The sequence below is a fragment of the Tiliqua scincoides genome, chromosome 8 (assembly GCF_035046505.1).
Source record: "Tiliqua scincoides isolate rTilSci1 chromosome 8, rTilSci1.hap2, whole genome shotgun sequence".
In the NCBI taxonomy this organism is placed as follows: Eukaryota; Metazoa; Chordata; class Lepidosauria; order Squamata; family Scincidae; genus Tiliqua; species Tiliqua scincoides.
Genome location: NC_089828.1, coordinates 37,515,616 through 37,535,806, shown reverse-complemented (window position 1 = coordinate 37,535,806; position 20,191 = coordinate 37,515,616). Strand labels below are relative to the sequence as shown.

The 20,191-nt window shown below is 43.0% G+C and overlaps 1 protein-coding gene across 4 annotated transcripts in view; it reads right to left on the bottom strand.

Annotated features, from left to right (window-relative positions):
* Positions 1-20,191, bottom strand: part of KDM4B (lysine demethylase 4B) — a 301,643-nt gene that overhangs the window by 254,976 nt on the left and 26,476 nt on the right. For all 4 annotated transcript variants that reach the window (XM_066634889.1, XM_066634891.1, XM_066634890.1 and 1 more), the window contains exons 2-5: positions 19,138-19,305; positions 16,331-16,506; positions 14,974-15,088; positions 14,114-14,307 (exon numbers count right to left, since the gene is read on the bottom strand). In XM_066634889.1, coding sequence (XP_066490986.1) covers positions 14,114-14,307; positions 14,974-15,088; positions 16,331-16,506; positions 19,138-19,281 — 629 coding nt within the window. In that variant the 5' untranslated portion in view covers positions 19,282-19,305. The remainder of the gene's footprint in view (positions 1-14,113; positions 14,308-14,973; positions 15,089-16,330; positions 16,507-19,137; positions 19,306-20,191) is intronic.

The following is a 20,191-nucleotide window of genomic DNA, read 5'->3' as shown; positions in this document are numbered from 1 at the left end:
AGAAGGGACTATGCCTGGGAGAAATTCCTATTGCTTTCCTAGGTAGTAGTACCTATAACAGGGCTTTATTGTGAGATGGGGAAATTATAAAAAAAAACACCAAGCATCTACTTAAGGGCAGACCACCCTGTGAAATTTAGTGAAAACCAAAGTTCACCAGGTTATCTATACATAACAAAGAAGCCATCATTGTCTCTTCCACCTGCCCAGTACAAAAAGGCAGATGAAGGATTTGCCCAGACATGCACATTAGACCAAAACATATTGAGACAACTCTTTAATAGTCATGACAGTGGTGATCTTGAGCAGCAACTATGAATGAGGTCTTGGAACAGGGATTGAAGTTTTAAGACCCTAACTCTAGAGCAGGGGATCAAACATAAGGTTCAAGGGATGGAAGTGGCCCAGGGAAGCTCTTTATCTGACCATTGTGCTCTCCTAGCATGAGGTGCTTTATCTGACCCTCCCAGCACCATCAACAGCTCTCAGCTGCTGAGCTGTTCTGAGGTGTTACTGATGAAAGGATGGCGTGATAATTGTGGTCTCCCATATCTTAAAACTATGATCAAGATTTGCATATTTTATCTTCTGGCATTTGCAGCTAATGAGTTAAGTTGAAAAAAGTGCTTATTTCTGCTCCTGACCTGCTTAATGACATCACCTCCTGCTTAATGACATCACTTCCAGCCCTCAGCAGACATCATGAAAGCTATTTGGCCCGCTCAATGAAATGAGTTTGACACTCCTGCTCTAGAGGACTTCAACACCTCCTTTGATACCACTGCTATCAGCTCAGGAAGTCCTACTCTGCTAAGTAGCAGAATGGCCAATAAATCAACAGAATTTATAATCAGTCCAAGAGTTCACTAGGTTAAAAAAAAAAAAAGGTAAAGGTTTCCCCTGCACAGTCAAATCTGACTATAGGGGGCAGTGCTCATCTCCATCTCCAAGCCAAGGAAGTCAGCATTGTCTGAAGACACCTTCTGTGGTCATGTGGCCAGCATGACTAAATCCCAAATTGCACAGAACACAAGTTTTATCTATTTGGCACCTATTTATCTACTTGAATTTACATGCTTTCAAATTGGTAGGCTGGCAGGAGCTGAGGCAAGTAACAAGAGCTCACCTGTAGCACCAGGGTCTTGAATTCCAGCTGACAGTCCAATGTCTTTAACCACTCAGCCACCACGACTCATAATTGCTCACTACCAAACATATACACTGCACCTCACACAAGATGCTTTGTGACTGAGATAGCATCTTTGCGAACTACGTACATCTCCCCACCAACTACCTATGCTACTTCTGTACAGAACATTTAGATTGAAGCATTTGGACCAATATAGGCCCACCCATTTCATTCAGCTAGACCTCTATAAAACAAACTTTCTTAGTCATGAATGATAGTTGTTTTTTGAAAACCAAATTTCTCTGCATTTGGATTATTGAGCACTTTAAAACAGCCACTAAAAGTATGAACTGGTTGTATTGAAAAGTTTTGGTTTGAGGTTATGCTGTTTGAAACATTACTGCTTTAGTGGTCTGTTTACATGTGTAAGTCACTACTTCATGGTGCAGCCAGTGATAAACATGTATGTACGAATAAGCCCTAAGAATAATCAGGATGATAATCCAGTGCAGAACTGCTGCTTTAGGGCCCAATCCTATCCAATTTTCCAGTGCTGGTGCAGCCATGCTGATGGGGCTTTCGCTGCATCCTTTGGTGGGGAGACAGTCAAAGAGGCCTCCTCAAGGTCAGGGAATGTTTTTTTTTTCCCTTATGTTGGGGCTGCACTGCAGCTGCACCAGTGCTGGAAAGTTGGATAGGATTGGGCCCTTAGTCTGCATGGGCAGGAACTTGCCTGTTTTACCAATGCATGATAGGCAGAAACACACACAACTTGATCTAAGCAACTTAAGCCCCCACAGGCCAAACACCCACTTCCTCCCTCAAACTAACACCTGATGTCCAGAATGTCATCTTTATCATCAAACTTTACTTTTATCCTCAGTGGCAGGGGTCACTTGGCAGAAGTCACATTAATGTGTGCAGATCTGCACTGCCACAGCTTTACAGAAATATGTGGCTGTCTTTGGCAAAGATACTGACACCTGTTGCCTATATTTATTTGGGAAGCAATCTCAGGACAGCAGAGGCTTGAGTTAGAAATCCCAAGCCCTCTTGTATTGGCCAGAAGAGGTTTCAACTAATCTCTGTTAATAAATCTTTGCCCAGAAAGCCCAACTGCTTTTGGCCTTAATACAAAAGCAACATCTGCTAGACTGGTCTTCTGATTACAGAACCCCAGTCAGGAAGCAGGATTAGTTTTCTCTTATCAAAAGTGTGTGCATTCAGAGGTTTTTCTCTGACATCCCTTTAATGCTGAACTAAGTAGCACTGCATCCAGCCAAGTATTAACACAGCATTTACTAGTGGACAGCTGTTCTGCTTTCACTAGAGTTCTGGACAGAAGCAATTAATTCCAGTCATCCCTTGAATGGGCCAGATTCAAGACAAACTGAATTGAATATATGCTGTTGAATGGAATCAAGTCAGTTATGGAAAAGCAAAACAAAAATTTTCACCAGAGCATTCACTAGCAGAGTCTGCAGATCTGAGAGAGAACAGGCAGGGCTCTGAAGAGGAAAGCACTGGTCAGAAGCAGAGCACAAATTAAGCAAGAGAAGCCATAATAGTGTTCTCTCATGCCCTGTCATAGACTTATGCCACAGACTTAAACTTGCTTCATGTTTGGTTCGCAAGGAAAGGTTATCATCTTCATGAGCCATTTACAACGCACTGTTGGAAAATGTCCCTGGGGTATCTGGCTGCCACTTATTAGAAACAGAATACTGGACCAGATGAAAACTTGGTCTGATTTGGTACATCCAGTGTTGTGTTCTTATGCTGCAGCTTCTAAGCAAGGAACCCTACAAACTATAGCTCAGTGAAGAGACCTAGGTTCTCAAAAGAATTATCAGCACTCCTTACAAAACAGCAATTCTCAAGCTGTTGGTTAATTTTTTTTTGGGGGGGGGGGAGCAGCTAAGACAATTACTTAGATTTAAAATGACTTAAATTCACATTGTATACTCTTTAGCATGCACATTTCATTAGTAGGGTGGTTCTGATTCACAACAAAAGTGTGTGTTCCATTCACACAGGCATGTGTCATCCAGGTATGTAGAGTAGACAGCTATCTGGAGACCTTTGCTATATTCCTGGGTTAGTAAATGCCAGTACTTCTCATTTTACTTGCTCCCCAATATTCTGATGGGCATTAAATATAGAAGAAGAAATAAGGGGTAAAGCAATTTCCTGATTTGTTTGCAATTGGGAAGAAAGACCATAGATCGATGAAGATTAAAAAAGGAGAACTAAGGTAAAAGAATGCAACAAACACACAACATACCTTTACCTATTTGCAATATTTATATGAAATATCATTCCAAGAAATCTGTATGTGAAAAGAGGGCTCCAATTTCACTGACACTAATCTAACACGAGAACTGTAAAGGAAAGAAAAGCACTGCTCCTGTCCCCTTAACCTGTACAGTACTGAAAACTAGAAACAGGAGGGGGGAATTAAACCTGACCAAAAAAGTAACCCTTCCTCTGTTAACAGCCTCTCTTAGAATCCATGTATTCCTCAACAAAGGCATACTACCAAATTCCCAGCACCACTCCTGCCAACATATTACAACCAAACACTGAATATATACTTGTATCCAAAGGACAGAGGGATCTTCCAGTCTGTGCCACTAGCACCACCTCCTGGAGGTCAGAAAGAAAATTATAGATTTTTCTAGCTTTCAAAATAAGATACAAACTAAGAGATGTATTAAATGTGTTGATTATGCTTTAATCGGGGAAGAAGTGGAGAATCTTCCATTCAAACTAGTGTGACTCAGTAATCAAAGATATGCCTGGGAGTAGCATTCCTTTCTGGCTAAAAGCAAAACATCCTGGAGCTAAATCTTGAAAAACTGTACAACACCTGTAGCATCCTCCTCCTCCTCTACCATTCCAAAGTGTTCCTACATCATTCACGAAAGCTTCCCAGGGCAGCTGGTACCTCTTGCATTCACCAAGTACTGCCATTCTAGACAACTGCAGAACTACTGGGAAATCACGTTTTCATAAATACATGGCTTGATCCTTCTCATAATCTCATTTTGATTTTTTACTGCAGCTGTTTCTACTGCAGATACTTCTGACATAGTGCACATTGTCTGGATGTGTACATGAAGGATGAGGCTTGGTCTACACATCAATGTTTCTCAACCAGTGGTACGAGTACCACCAGTGGTACTTGAGGACCCCTGGACTGACGTCACCTGGCAGTAAGACCAGGAACGCAACAAACAGTGGTAGGAGGCTTGGCTCAGTGGGCAGAGCTCCAAAATATGCTTTTCTGTGCTCAAAAAAAGCCCTCCTGTCCACCCTAAGGCTCTTATTGGTACTTGTCATGACGCATCTGACCTCCCAAACCAGTTATCATCATCACTATTATGTCATCACCAGTTACTTCTGGTGGTATTTCAAATAGACAGACTTTGTGGAGCAGTACAGTGGAGGACAAACCTTGAGAAACAAGCCATGATCTATATGGCTTGTTGCAACAGTAGTTGTACCTATGCTCAAAGGACTCCCTGGAAAGTGTATGCATGTATCACAAATTAGTTGGCAACCTTCAGTCTCGAAAGACTATGTTATCGTGCTCTGAATGGTGGTTCTGGAACAGCGTCTAGTGTGGCTGAAAAGGCCAATTCGGGAGTGACAATCCCTTCCACACTGGGAGCAAGTGCAGTCTGTCCCTGGTCTGTCTCCCTGGCTATGGGCCTTCCTTCTTTGCCTCTTTGCCTCAGAGTGTTGGCCAAGTGTCACTTCAAACTGGGAAAGGCCATGCTGCACAGACTGCCTCCAAGCAGGCCGCTCAGAGGCCAGGGTTTCCCACCTCCTGAGGTCCACTCCTAAGGCCTTCAGATCCCTCTTGCAGATGTCCTTGTATCACAGCTGCGGTCTACCTGTAGGACGCTTTCCTTGCACAAGTTCTCCATAGAGGAGATCCTTTGGGATCCGGCCATCATCCATTCTCACGACATGACCGAGCCAACGCAGGCGTCTCTCTTTCAGCAGTCCATACATGCTAGGAATTCCAGCTCATTCCAGGACTGTGTTGTTTGGAACTTTGTCCTGCCAGGATGCATCGGAGGCAGCGCATGTGGAAAGCGTTCAGTTTCCTCTCCTGTTGTGAGCGAAGAGTCCATGACTCGCTGCAGTACAGAAGTGTACTCAGGACGCAAGCTCTGTAGACCTGGATCTTGGTATGTTCCGTAAGCTTCTTGTTGGACCAGACTCTCTTTGTGAGTCTGGAAAATGTGGTAGCTGCTTTACCGATGCGTTTGTTTAGCTCGGTATCGAGAGAAAGAGTGTCGGAGATCGTTGAGCCAAGGTACACAAAGTCATGGACAACCTCCAGTTCATGCGCAGAGATTGTAATGCAGGGGGGTGAGTCCACATCCTGAACCATGACCTGTGTTTTCTTAAGGCTGACCGACAGTCCAAAATCTTGGCAGGCCTTGCTAAAACGATCCATGAGCTACTGGAGAACTTTGGCAGAGTGGGTAGTGACAGCTGCATCATTGGCAAAGAGGAAGTCACGCAGACATTTCAGCTGGACTTTGGACTATCACAAGTTACTATGTTAACTAATATAACTAATCTAAGAGTCAAAATATGGATCAAGCACAAGTTAAATGTTATTTGGAGAAATGAAACTTACCAAAGATATCCAAAAAACAAAAAAGAATTTTAAATGACAGAATAACTCAGTGGGAAGTTGCAGGTGCAATAAAGAAAATGAATACAAACAAAGCGCCAGGATCTGAAGAAATAAGTCTACCCTTGTTAGATATAATGAATGATATTCTAGTCGGAAAATGCCAGACCCCTGGAATGTGATTGATATCTAAAGAAGGGCAAGATTTAACCGATATCAAAAATTATAGATTTATTTCGTTGTTAAATAATGATAAGATATTTACTGCAATTTTAGCAAATGGAAAGAAGATTTTTTTTTATACATGAAGATCAATGTGGTTTTCTGCTCAAAAGACACTTGAATGACAATGTTAGAACAGGACTTGATCTGTTGGTGTATTATGACAAAAGGAGAGAGAAATGAATAGCACTGAGATTTTTAGATTCTGAGAAAGTGTTCAACAAGCTAGACTGAACTTTTCTGATTAAGGTCTTAGAAGAGATGAACTTTGGAGAGAACTTTACTAAATGGATAAAATTCAATTTCTATGTCACAAACTGCGCAGGATGTCCTCGACCACCATTTCTGTTTATACTTGCTCTGGAAGTTTTGTTTAGAAATATTAGAAAAGATTAAAGAATACAGGGTGCAAGGATTAAGAATGAACATTTTAAATTAAGAGCTAAATCTATACAGTGTGCCCTTGGAGCAGATCCAGGGTATGTTCTTATGGAAAATACTTGGCATGCCAGGATGTGCACCTTATGCTGCGCTTTGCATTGAAGCAGGGTTAGCTTGGCTTAAGATGCAGGTCTGGTTGAGGTTCTTTAAATATTGGCTTAAAATTTACTATAACCCTGACCAGAATAGTCTATTCCAGAGGTTCTCAAATGGTGGGTTGCGACCCACCAAGTGGGTCATGATAGGATTTCAGGTGGGTCGTGAGAGGCTGGTGGCCGCCATCTTGGAAAAGGGCAAGAGACCCAGGCCACACCATTTTGAAAGGGGGAAAGCCTGGGTGCTGCCATTTTAGACTTCCTCCAGGCACAGAGCAAAAGAAAATGCGGCATGCACAGGCGCAGAGCAGCCAGCATGCTGCTTTTCCTGTGCGAGCATGCTGCTGCCCGGCCTCATTCCTAGGTGAGTGTGCCTGCGGCAGCGGCACCACACACCCTTCCCCCAGTACACATCCCAAACCCATCCATACTTTCCTGGGAGTAAGCCCCATTGACTCTAGTGGGACTTACTTGTGAGCAGACCTGATTGGGCTGCAGGCAGGCAAGAGGGAGCCCTCAGCGGATTGGCCTGGCGGAAAAGGAAGGAGAGGGGTGGGCTGAGGGGCTGTGAGGACCATCATCAACAGCAGCAGCAGCAGGCGAGAGGCACCCTGGCACCTGGTGATGAACGGGAGAGCGTCTGTCCAGCCTCCTCGCCTGCCTGTGCCTGCTGCCGCCCATGGAAGGTGAGAGGAAGCCTGGAGTAGAGCCTGCAGGAGGTGGTGGCAGCAGCCACACCTCTGCCTGGCACAGGGACAGTCAGGCGAGAGGGAGCCTGGAGAAGCGCCCTATGCCAGGGAAAGGTTTGGATGCTGCTGCTGTGCCTGGGAGAGATGCGCACACTGCTGTCGCCCTTGGAGCCCATGGGAGGCGAGAGGGAGCCTGGAGGGACGCCCTGGAGTGGACCCTGTGGAAGGCGGTGGCAGCATCCATACCTTTCCCTGGCATAGGGCACTCCTCCAGGCTCCCTCTTGCCTGACTGTCCCTATGCTAGGGAGAGGTGTGGCCGCTGCTCCTGCTGCTGCCGCCGCCGCTGCCTCCCGCAGGCTCTGCTTCAGGCTTCCTCTCGCCTCCCATGGGCTCCACGGGTAGCAGCAGGCACAGGCAGGCGAGGAGGCTGGACAGGCGCTCTCCCGCTCATCACCAGGTGCCAGGGTGCCTCTCGCCTGCTGCTGCTGGTGATGGTGATGGTCTTTGCAGCCCCTCAGCCCACCCCTCCTCTGCCAAATCGACCCCACTGCAGCGCAGCCCCCCCATGGCAGGTTTGCCCCCCTGCCCCCTCCTCCCTCTCTTCAGCCCTCTTTTCAGCATGGAGCCTGGCTGCTGAGGTAAGCCTGGGATGGGCATGGGTGGCGTGCATTCCCCCATGTGCTTGTATCTTGCCAGCCAGCCAGTCATGAAGGCCACCTCACCCTGGCAAAGATGAAGGAGAATGCTGTCACCATTGCCACCTCGCCACCTCTCACAGCCACAACTAGCGAGCGCTCCCTTCCAAAGTAGCTACCCTACTCTTTGGCTTCTTTTAGCAGCTGGGAAGGGAATAGTGGGGCATCCTTATCTTCTTCCTTCAGCAGTGAGGGGGATGCTCCACCGCTCCCCGACATTTCTCTGATGCACACCATTAAAAGTAGTCATACGGATATGATGTATCTCTCCAAGTGCCTTGGCCATCTCTTCTGCACTGAGAATATGTCTGAGAAGTTACAGAGGCGGTTGGACTAGATGAACTTTTACGTAGCTTCCAATTCCATGACTTTGGTGATCTTTGGGGTTGTATGTGAAATTGACTGAAAGTGAGGTCAGAGCATGTGGCTGAGAGCATTTTAATGATCTTCTCCAGGGCTGTACGTGAAATGGGCTGAAGGCGAGGTCAGAGCATTCGGCTGAGAGCATTTTGGTGATCTTCAGGGCTGCACGTCAAATGGGCTGAAAGTAAGTACTGAGCATATGTCACAAATATTTTGTTCCAGATGTTGTTTTATTTTTATTCTTTTTGCTTGATAGTAATGGTAGCAGGGAGAACTGTAAGAAGCTTCTGAGCTGGAATATTTTCTCTTGTCATTTACAGTTTGAGTTCCTAGGTAAGAACAGTGATGTCACTTCCTGCTTGATGACATCACTTCTGGTTCTGTCACCACAGTGATATCACTTCTGGCCATGACATCACTTCTAGGTTGATGACATCACTTCCGGTGGATCCCAGACAGATTGTCATTCTCAGAGGTGGGTCCCGGGCTGAAAAGGGTGAGAACCACTGGTCTACTCTATCGTCTCTTACTTGAACCTGAGCATTTGAGGGAGATGCTTCTCTTTAAAAGAAAAACTAAAACTATCAGACTCGATACTGATATTATAGGTGCAGTTCAACTGGAGCAAGCATTCCATCTGATTAAACAAAGACTCCAAGATACTGAGCAGCAGGACTTGTGGTGTTTGGCCAATAAGAACTGCTCAACCCTATATTTTCAGCTTCCTGTTAGATACAGGCATATGGCTGATTAATTTTTTTAAGTGCACCAATGAGCACAGAGCCTTTGCTTTCACAAGATGTAACGTTTTACCTTCTGAACTAGCATGTGGCAGGTTTAGAAGAACTCACCTGGAGGTAAGAACAAGTGGCTGCTCAATGAGTGTAGTTGAATCTTACACCATATGATCCTGCACTGCCCCCTCTATAAAGATCTTCGCCAAGTATATTTAAAAGAACTCCTCAAAAAGAAGAAGGGTTGGGCTGATGAAGAAAAAATTCGGTTTCTCCTTATGGGTGTAAATATTGAATTAACTGTGAATGTGGCCATATTTTTGAAATTAGTTATTCAGAGAAGGACAGTACGTTCTACAATAACTGTTACCCAAGATAGCAGAGGTTTTTTAATCTACTTTTTTAAAGTCATATTTCTGTATCTTTATGCCAATAAAGGTATTCTGAATTAAGAGCATTTGCTGATGATATGGTTTGGATTGTAGAACGACCACTAAAAGATATTGAATTGTTGATGGTTAAGTTGAAGAAATTTGGTTTGTTTGCAGGTTTTAAAACAAATAAACAAAAGACTAAAATACCATCCAAGTACTCGAACTTTTCCGGCCCACAGCTCCCCTGATCCTTGTGGCCATTGGCCACGCTCCCCATTACATCATCTCACCTCAGTTACTCCCAAAATGGAGATGAAGGTGTTATAATTATACACTAGAAACAAAAAAACAAGAGAAGTCAAGCAGAGCTGCCAGCACTCTGAGGCTGCAATCCTAACCACACTTACCTGACAGTAAGCCACACTGAACAAAACAGAACTTACTTCTGAGTAGACCTGGTTAGAATTGTGCCCTGAGTTTGTTAGCAGCACACCTGGAGAGTTTTGGAAAGGGACTTTTTTTCTTTCTTGAAATTTGCTGGGGGAGGGGAAGACTTTGCTTTGTGTGTATCCACTAATTGCAAACTGATGTGAAACTGAGACCCAGAGACTGTTTGGCTGCAATCCTCACTTTCCTGGGAGTAAGTCCCATTGAGCAAAATAGGACTTACTTCTGAATAGAACTAGCTAGGATTGTGCCTTTTGTCTTATAATAGCAGCCAACATGGGAAGTACACCCGCCCTAAGGGAGGCCAGAGGAAAAAGGGGGGTGGCTGAAAAGGAATGGGTATTTTTATTTTTTAATCAATTTTTGGAGACAAGCTTGACTGATCAAGAGCGGCTTTCTTTTAATATTTAAAGGGGGAGGAAAAAGAGAAAGGTGAAGATCCTTGCTTAAACTGACACATCCTTAGCCTATGTAGGTCTACTCAGAAGTAAGTCCCATTTGAGTCAATGGGACTTACTCCCAGGAAAGTGTGGATAGGATTGCAGCCACGAAGAGCAAGATTACAACTCACCCCCGAAGTAGATGGGGGCATGCTCACACACATAAACCCCAAAATGCAGATGGGTCATTCCATGTCAAGTGGTCTAGTTTTTGAAAAGTGCTCTAGACCAAGCCCTAGACCACCTGACATGGAATGACCCAGATGTCACCCCTCTTTCCCCCCCCCAGGCAAGACAGAGGAATGCAGGCTGTGGCATTTGGACACCCCCCCCTAAGAGCAGGCTGGGCTCCCTCCTTCCCAAACAGAGAAAAGCAGATGTTCTGCTCTCTCTAGGTCAGGCTTCCCTGCCAGTTTGAAGCCTGCCAGGAGCGCGCCCTGTGCTGATGAGATGCAGCACCTCTGCTGCTGCCCAGCCAGCCTTCTCTCAGTTTGTAGGGGAGTCTCCCATCACCTCCGCCTACCATGTTTCACACGTCCTCCCCACCTCACACTGCCCCACCCACCACAGAAAAGCAGCAAGTAGGGAGGTAGCACGCGCACCTGAGCTGAGCAGCTAAGGCCACCTCTCTCTCCAAGAGGCCCCTGAAGGTTAGCCACGCCTCCCTAGGGACCTAGGATGCACAGATTGAATACCTCAGATCTAAGAACATGAACCTACAAGAACAAGTAAAGTTGATGAACAAAACTGGGTTTACAGTGAGGAAAAAAGTAAAATATCAATCATTCTCCCTCCAGACACTTAGAAAGGCTTCACTCTGAGTTAGTGACCCCTGCCTTCACCAGGAGCACAGCATGGGGATAGATTGCAAAGAGAAGGTGAGAATTACTTCCACTTTGCATTCTTTCATATGTCAGGGGGAACGGAGAGGTCATTTACCTGGGTCTGAAGCTGTTCTAAGCGCCTAGAGAGAGAATTAATGAGGCTACTGTTAAAATTTTTCCCCTTTAATTTAAAGGGCCTTCTCATCATGTTGAGATAAAACCATGAGTGAAAAATTCGTGGATAATTAGGTTACACCTGCATACTAGGTTTACTCTCTGATATAACCTTTAAAGAATGGCAGAAAGATATGGCAAAATTTATATGGCGAAGGGAAAAAACCAAGAGTAAAGTTTAAGATTTTCCAGAATGCAAAAGAAAGGGGAGAACTAGAGCTGCCAGATTTGAAAATTTATTATGCATCATATTGTTTTCTCTGGATGAAAGATTAGTTATTGCAAAATAGAAAACGGATGAATTTAGAAAGGACATGATTTAAGATTTGGTTGGCATGGATACTTACAGTATGATAAAATAAAAGTAAATGTTGAAGTTAAGAATCATTGTGTCAGACATGCATTGTGGAGGATACAAAACTGATATAAAAATAGGTTTTACAGTAAAATTCCACTATTGACTACCATAGGAAGCACATTTTGGTTTGAATACAGTACAGGGAGATAAATGGTTACTATATAGAAATCTACTGAGTTTTACACAGGGGCAATACAAGTTGAAGTCTAGAGAAGAAATAATATAAGAAGGTTTTAATTCTCAGTGGTTTTATTTGTACAAATATCACAAAGATTTAAAATCAATAAAAAATTATGTGGATTTGAAAAGGAAGAGTCAATTTTGGAAAAACAATTAAAATCAGAACAGCAGATAATCTCTAAGATTTATAAATTGTTGAATTTTGAAACTGAAGATGAACAGGTGAACATATGATTCATTGGGCTAAAAATGTGGGTCATGAACTTTAAATGGAAAAATGGACAAAGCATAGGAGATTAACTCTAAGTGTTAACATCAAGGAAAATGTATATAAGATGATTTATAGATAAGTATATGACACAAAGTAAATTAGCAAAGATGTATGAAAATATGTGTTGGAAATATAAAAACAGATCTTTTCACCATACGTGGTGGACATGAAGTAAAGCAAAAAAAGTATTGGATGCAGATACATGTACAGATACAACTGATTTTAAGAACAAATGTGTAAATGAAACCTGAAGTCTTTATGCTGGGTATGATAGAGGAATATGTGGGGAAAAGATTCAAAATCTTATTTTTATGCATGATAAGTGCGGCTAGAATACTTTATGCACAATATTTGAAAACTACAGACATTTTGTTGATAGAAGAATGGTGGATGAAAGTTATGTACTTTGCAGAAATGGAGAAACTTTCAACTTTACTTAAAATCAATAGAAAATGTCATAAAGAACTGGAAATCAATTACTGACTTTCTGCATGAGAGAGAGAATAATGAGTTAGAGCCCAATCCTATCCAACTTTCCAGCACCAGGGCAGCCACAATGCAGCCCTGAGGTAAGGGAACAAATGTTCCCATATGCTGAGGAAGCCTCCAAGACTGCCTCCCCAACACAGGAAGCAGTGTATCCCCCATAGGTACAGCAGCACCGGCCCTGGAAAATTGGATAGGATTGGGCCCTTAATGAGCTATGGATTTGAAGATTAGAGAGAATATTAAGCTGAACTGTTCATAGTAGCAGGTGTGACCTGGTGGTTGAGTGGAAAGCTGCTGGAAGAATGCTAAGCAGGAATAGTAATGGTTGAATTTTAGATGGGAGACTGAAGCCAAAAACAGTCACAGTTTACAGCTTGGCCAACCTGAAACTGCTCCTGCTGGAAGCCCGGAAGGCATACCTGGATGCCAGATGTGATGATCACGCTGTGAAGGATTCCATCTGGAAGAGTAGGATTCTACGAGTTGCCCATAAAACAATTATTGTAAAAACTCATTCATACTCATTCATACAGTTTTGTAAAATGTCCTAGGCATATGCTCTAGCATAGGAAAGGCAGGACATAAATCTCTCAAATAAATAATCTGAAGTGGAATACTTATAACGAGTAGATAAGACGGGCTACTGGAGATGTAACGTAAATATGGGTGGAAAAGTTAGATTATTAGGATATAAAGTTGTAAGTAATTAGAACATTCAACATCGCCGATGCTACATTATTAGAAGAATTCTTTGTATTTTTTACATATATATATTAGGTATCTCTAATGTTTCTTTTCTCTTTTTTCTCTCTTTTACTGTGTTTTCCTTCTCTTTTCCCTCTCTTCCCTAAAAATTCTTTAAAAAGTGCGTGCATGTGCACCTGCAGATCTTATTACATTTCCATTACATGGCATCTGGTCCTCTCCTTGTCTCTGGTTTAGCTCTGCCATGAGGTAGGAGACAGGACCACATTATCTTTTGACTCTTTCAATTTATATATGCAACATTTTCTTGCCTCAGTTTCCTTGGTAAAGGTTGCAGAATGAGCTACAACTTCAGCAGCAGTATTTGGCAGGAGGTCTGGTCTAGAGGGTAGAGCCTCCGTCTGCCTGAAGATAACATCCACAAGGTCGCCAGTTCGAGGCCACCAGCACCGTGCGACCTTGGAGCAGCTGACAAGCTGAAGCCGAGCAATTCCATCTGCTCTGAGCGTGGGAGGATGGAGGCCAGAATGTGAAGCCAGATCGGAATGAAACACCTTGAATGTAGTCGTTCTTGAAAGAAAGAACCTTCTTTGAAATTGTAAAAATCCCTATTTAATAAGGGATTTAATAAAGCCTGCCTATGTAAACCGCCTTGAATAAGTCTTGAATAAAGACCAAGAAAGGCGGTATATAAATACCTGTTGTTGTTGTTGTTGTTATTGTTATTATTATTATTATTATTTGGATGCAAGCCTGACTACCAAACGCTAGTGATCCTCCTGTGAAAAAGATGTATTCTAGAGACTTACTACATTCACCAGTACTCACCAAGATTTTGGCTCTCCAAAATGCAGGTAGTTGATGCTGTAGAGATCCATGTCTTCTGTATGCCATGCAAAGGTGGTCTTCCACATCCCAAAGTAGAGGTAGGGGGTGTTCACACCTTCTATGATAATTCCACACTGATGCTCCACCATGTCCAGGAGGGTGTTCAAATTCCCAATATTCCACTCTTCCACATCCTATATGACAAGATTACTCTACTAAACATACTGCAAATCAAGAGCTCCTTTTGTTTCAGAAAGGATGAACTACCAAGGGCCACAGGCATGGACAATGTCAGAAGAAAACACAGCTGGTGAGGTTAAGATAGGCCAGCAGCCACTGAGAACAGTTGTGGTGTGATACATAGTGGCCCTACTAGGTAGCAGGTCTGAGGGAAAGAGCCGACTAAAATATATTCCATTAAAGGGTTATGAAAGCTACCCTCAGGTATCTGAACTTCTCTCCCATTTTAAGGAACGATTCAGTTCAAAGTCTAAATATAGGAAGCAGATACCCGGAAAGAGGCTATACCGAGAATAAATGAGGAGAGTCAAAACTGGAGCTCTTTTGCCAGAGCAGTCTATACAACATGGGTTTCATGTACAATTATGTGCCAGTGTTCCCGCTTAAGGGTCACTGTCTTGGGATCTTTGGGGCCACTAGGAGCTGTCTACACAGCAACTTTAAGCCAGTAAACTAAGGAAACTGCAATTCTGTTGAAAGGTCTAGAATTTCATTCACAAAATTTTCAACACTCTCACCAATTTATGATGTTCACAACTGCCTTTACATTTAAGCCAATTTCAAAACAGATCTAAATCTGTAGCGTGGATGAGCTCTGATTTCACATCACCATAACTTACTGCATCATACAGCGAGCCACTGATATCTGCCCCGTAAATAGGAGACACAAAAGTCAGATTCTTCCAGTATTTGCGTTCCAGATCATCAAAATCTTGGTGACGGGGGGTACAATACCTGGTGGGGGGGAAGGTACAAGATTAGAAAGTGACATAATATGAACATGTTCAGAAACCAATGGCCAAATACTTCAAACATAATCTCAACTTCTGTGCAGGAACACAGGAAACTACCATTTGGATTAGACCATTGGTCCATATATTGTAGCACTGTCTGAAGTGGATTTCCAGGGTCCAGATAGAAAATCACAGGGAGACAGTCATGTGGGAAAATCAAAGGGAGACAAATGTGTAACCCCCTGGTTTTGGGGGGGAGGTAGCTGTTGCAAGTAGTTGTTGTAGTAGTTGTTGCACAAGAAGATGATGATGCAGGTGTTCTTAATCATTTTACCACACTGATCTACTTATGGGCTGCACACAAACAAGTATTTTCTATTAAAACTTTTGCTCCATCTGACTGATCACATCAAGTACACTGGAGAATGCTGAGGCCTCCTCTCCCCATGGAATGGCACAGCAGGGAACAAGATGACTGCAGGATGCAAATACTTTACATACACTACAGTATCCATGTGCCCAGCACTGCAAGATAACATGGGGGAGAAATCCAGATTGCCCGCCTAATGACAGTGGCAGCCAAATGTGGTCTTCATATCCATCTCCACACTGAGGCAGCTAAGGAGGCATCATTGCTGACTTGAAGATCAATGATGGAGTGACAGTGCCTCTCAAAGTAGGGGAAAGTTGGGATTGTGGTGTGTCTGTGTATACCCTGTAAAGAGAATGAGGATGCAGGGCCAGCCTTAGGGCAATTTGACCAATTTGGCCAAATTGGGTCCCATGCCTGAAGGGCCCCTGCACTGGAGTGGCAGGCAGAGCACACGCAGACAAAACTGGCACCTTGTTCCGTAGCTGACACTCTAGCACAGAATCTTCCATGCTGTGGCATTGTGAGGAGAGCACAGTGAACGGAGCATTGTTGCAGAACGCCATTCCCACCTGCCTGCCCCTGGGTCTCATTGGCTTGAAATCACACACACACCCCTCAGCAGTTGGCAATGGCACCGCTGCTGCGTGCCTCGCTGTTGCAGCTCATCCTGGTGAGTGGAAGGGGGCTGCAAAAATGTTTTGTATTGGGTTCCACAATTCCTAAGGCTGTGCCTGCCACAAAAACAACCAGACACGACCACTGGACTGCTAGTATGTGGCGTTAAGAATACAAAATGAGAAACTGCATTACTTGGAGCTGAATCACACCCAGTTAAAGCATGATTCCATCCTGGTCCTAACTGGTACGTACTTCTCACTGTTGGCCAAATGGCGATAATCTCCAACCAGCATGGGTTTCTTCTGAATATTATACTGAGTGAAGAGTCCCGATTGCCCTGTCACCACCTGTTGGATAGGGGCAGGGATAACCATATTGTCAATGTCATCATAGGTCCTGCGTGGCTTCCACTCCTTGGGAGGAATTACCTGAAAAAAGGCATAGGGAAAAACCAAACATTATGACCTCACCATTAAGAAGCATAAGGAATGATAGTAAGTTAATGCACAAAAAACTTTTTAAAAAATCTGATCATTTTTGAAAGAACAGCCAGAGTTACTTAAAATTTCCAAACAGAGAAGGCTCATATTACAGTAAAACAGCAGCAGCAAAAATTGTTTAAGTTTTGAATTTAATACAGGTCAATTGTGAAGAGCCTAAGTGAACAAGCCAACCACACTACTAAGTGCATCCTCTCTTAAACTGAAGAGTGCTTATTTGCTGGACTAACTAACTACAGCAAGTTCTCACTTAAAAGTTGTGAACAGGTTCTTGAAAACTGCAACTTTAAGCAAAACAACTTGTAACAAAACCAATTTTACTGTTGGCTAATTGGTATACATAAACAAGAGTTATGTTCCAACAGCATACAGCTGGACACAAAAAGATCATCAAACTTCTAAATAAAGAACCAAAAGACTTCTAATATTAAACACTGATAATAAATGTGAGCTTCTGGGCCAGAGAAAACCCACAAAGACATGGGAAGAACATGCAACTCCACACAAACAGTAGTCCTGGTCAGGAATAGATTTTTTTCATCATCAACTTACAAGACAAAAAAAGGCACAAGCTCAAAAAATTCCAAAAAGGAGAAACTTGCAAATGTTGAGTTTTTACAGTTTTATTGCAGAAACACTGGCTCCTTGAAAATTACAGCTGGTAAATTGTGAACTGGGAATGCATTCAGACACCCACCACCCCTTTCTATTGAGAACATCTTCCTCCCTATCCTTGTTGGTGTTAATTATGGTTCGGCAATAACACCGGTTAATGCTAACCACGGTGCTATTCTAACCAACATGCTAATGCAGCTCAAGAGGCGGCTAGAGGTCTCCTTGGGGTAAGGGGATATATTATCCCAACTGAAGCCCCAGCCATACCTATGGAGTTTCTTGGTCCATGCAAGCTATTTAGCTGGTGCAAATCTGGGAAGCCAAGTATAATGCCAGACAGGCCAGGAAGAGGGTTAGGATATGGCCTGCTCTGCCGATCCCATCCTCCTCCTGGGCCTGATCTGTCTCTCATTCCACTCTCTCCCCAACAACTCTGTCCCTGGGCCATCTGGCACATCCTTACTTGTGCCGCCCAGCTGATCGTTGGGATTTAGCATCAGCAGGGCAGCACAAGCTACTCCACTGGTGTTGCTTACTCCTGAGGTGACGCAAACAAGTTTTATGGCACATTCATGACACCTTTGGCCAGACAAAGAAGAAGTTAGGGTTGCACCATACCTCTCTTACAAACTCTCTGGCACACAGATTCTGGAGAAAGGAGGGGGTTAGTGACAGCCACAAATAATTGCTGGTTAGTAAACCATCCACATTTGTGGATCCCCAATAATCACAAATGAGATAGTAAAGATGCACCAGACATCCCTAGTGCAAGAAAAATGAAACCCATGCTGAGAGACACAAGGGTATCCCAGAAGAACTCCTACTGCCCAGAAAGTATGCTCAAATCCCTGACTAGCTGGACAAAGGAGAACAGAGGAAGCCAGAAGGCAATACTAACTAGTTAACTTGCAGTTACAAGTAAGGTGTCTGCCCACTTTTCTTGAAACCTATCAAGAAGATACACAACCTTTGTGAAGGATATCTCTAATTTTACTTGTGCAGGAGTGTCTCATGTACAAGAAGTCTGGGAAACAACTAAGGACCCAATTCTAATTGGCTCATGCCCACTCAGCACCGGTGCACAATGTCACAAACATGCTGTTAGGCACCTCTGTGATACTTACAGCTGAGCTAATGCTACACTGCTTCCCATTTCCATAGGATGAAGCAGTCACCACTTCAGCACTGCTGCAGCCCTGGATGCTGGGAAGGACAGGATCAGAAGTCACTATTCACCAGCCTTGCCTAAAAATACCAGACTTGTCTGCAAGGCTGATCTAAACAGTGTTTAAATTCTCCATGGCAAAAAGGTGTTCTCTATTTGCAAAACGGATTTTTTCGCTACCAAAAAAGGATGGCTGAGACACAAGAATGAAGCACCTCAAACACAGCTTTAAGAGCTTGGTGCCATGGAAAAGGAAAATGTTATTGTATCTGCAATCAAGAATTGGCCGACAGCTAGTTAGAATAATCTACCTCTGAGGAATCAGACACAGTGAAATTCATTAGTACACTTGAGTAGACAAGGAAACATGGCCTGGAAAGCTTTCATCAATACCCCAACTCCCCTGTGCAATTATAATAGAAGCAGTAATTGACCCACTTTAATAAAGACCTTTTCTCTCATGGCTTAATGGTTTGACTTCCATCTCTTGCTGGAGCTGCACTGTGTTGTTGCATTAAAAGTTACATGTGCCATACTGTGGCAAATAAGCTTCAACAATGAAGAGAAAAAAATATATATTTCTGGTTAAAGTGCCCAAATTGCCTTACATGTATGCATTTGCTCTCATACTGTCTTTTAGACTCTCCATTCTTACTGACTGAAGTTGACCCCTACTAGTTGACCCCTGAAGTAGACTGAAGTTGACCCCTACTTCTTTCAGCTTGCAGCCCTAATACAGCACCTCCCAAACCAACCAGTCAAGCCTGAAACAAATATACCTTAGCAAGTCCTGCCCTATGAGCTCCCTGGGATTCAATATAAGCAATATACTTTCCAAAGTCCCGGAATTCCTCTAATGTTGGACGGAAAGTCATTATTTTGCAGCCGGGATTCTGCGGGCTTGGGTTTTCAGACCCCATCATGCTGGTGAGTTCCTAACACCGGCACTGCAAAAAAGAGAAAACCAAAGTTAAGAAAGAATGCAACGTACCTTTCTGTTCGTTTATTTTTATCTAAATAATAAAGAAAATTACATTTTATTAGCATAAAAAAATCTTTTCTTAATGTTATAAAGAGGTATTAAATAAGTATTGCAGTCATATCAACAATACTTCTAATTAGACTATGCAATGGAATATGAAATACAGATAGATTGCCACCATCCATTATTTTATATTATTCTAAAACAACAGTTTACAATTGCTGTAAAGTATTTTAATACTGAAATAAGGGATGGTAGCAATCTATCTGTATTTCATATTCAATACTCTCTAACTCAGAGTCAATGCCTGGCATGACTCCCTTCTCAATAAAATCCCAAGAGCCTATTACACTAGACCACACTCACCCATTGAGTGGTCTGTTTAAATTACTGCTATCAGTGCTGACAGTCACTCTGTTATATGTGTTATATATCACTCTGTTATATGTGTTAGACAGTTACTCTGTGTTATAAATAACACATTTCTCACTCTATTTTCATTTCATATCAGAACTCTTGTAGCTTCCAGGGATCAACCATAATTTGATGCTGTCAAAATCCATTTGGCAGTGCTCTGAACCAGTGTTTTCTACCTCTGAAGTCAATACCAACCCCCTTTTCAGAAATACTATCACACTTAATATTGTCACACTTAAAGAGCTTTTGAGTATCACAGAAACTGCCCTTCTTTGTCACCTCTCCCCTAATTCAAATCAAAACTAAAACCTTTATTGGCATAAACAATAAAACCAGAGTGTTAATCAAGAAAAAAATATCCATATCACACATTCATTAGACTCAACTTCTTGAAACAATTCTTGTATAAATACAATAAAGGTACTTTGCCATGC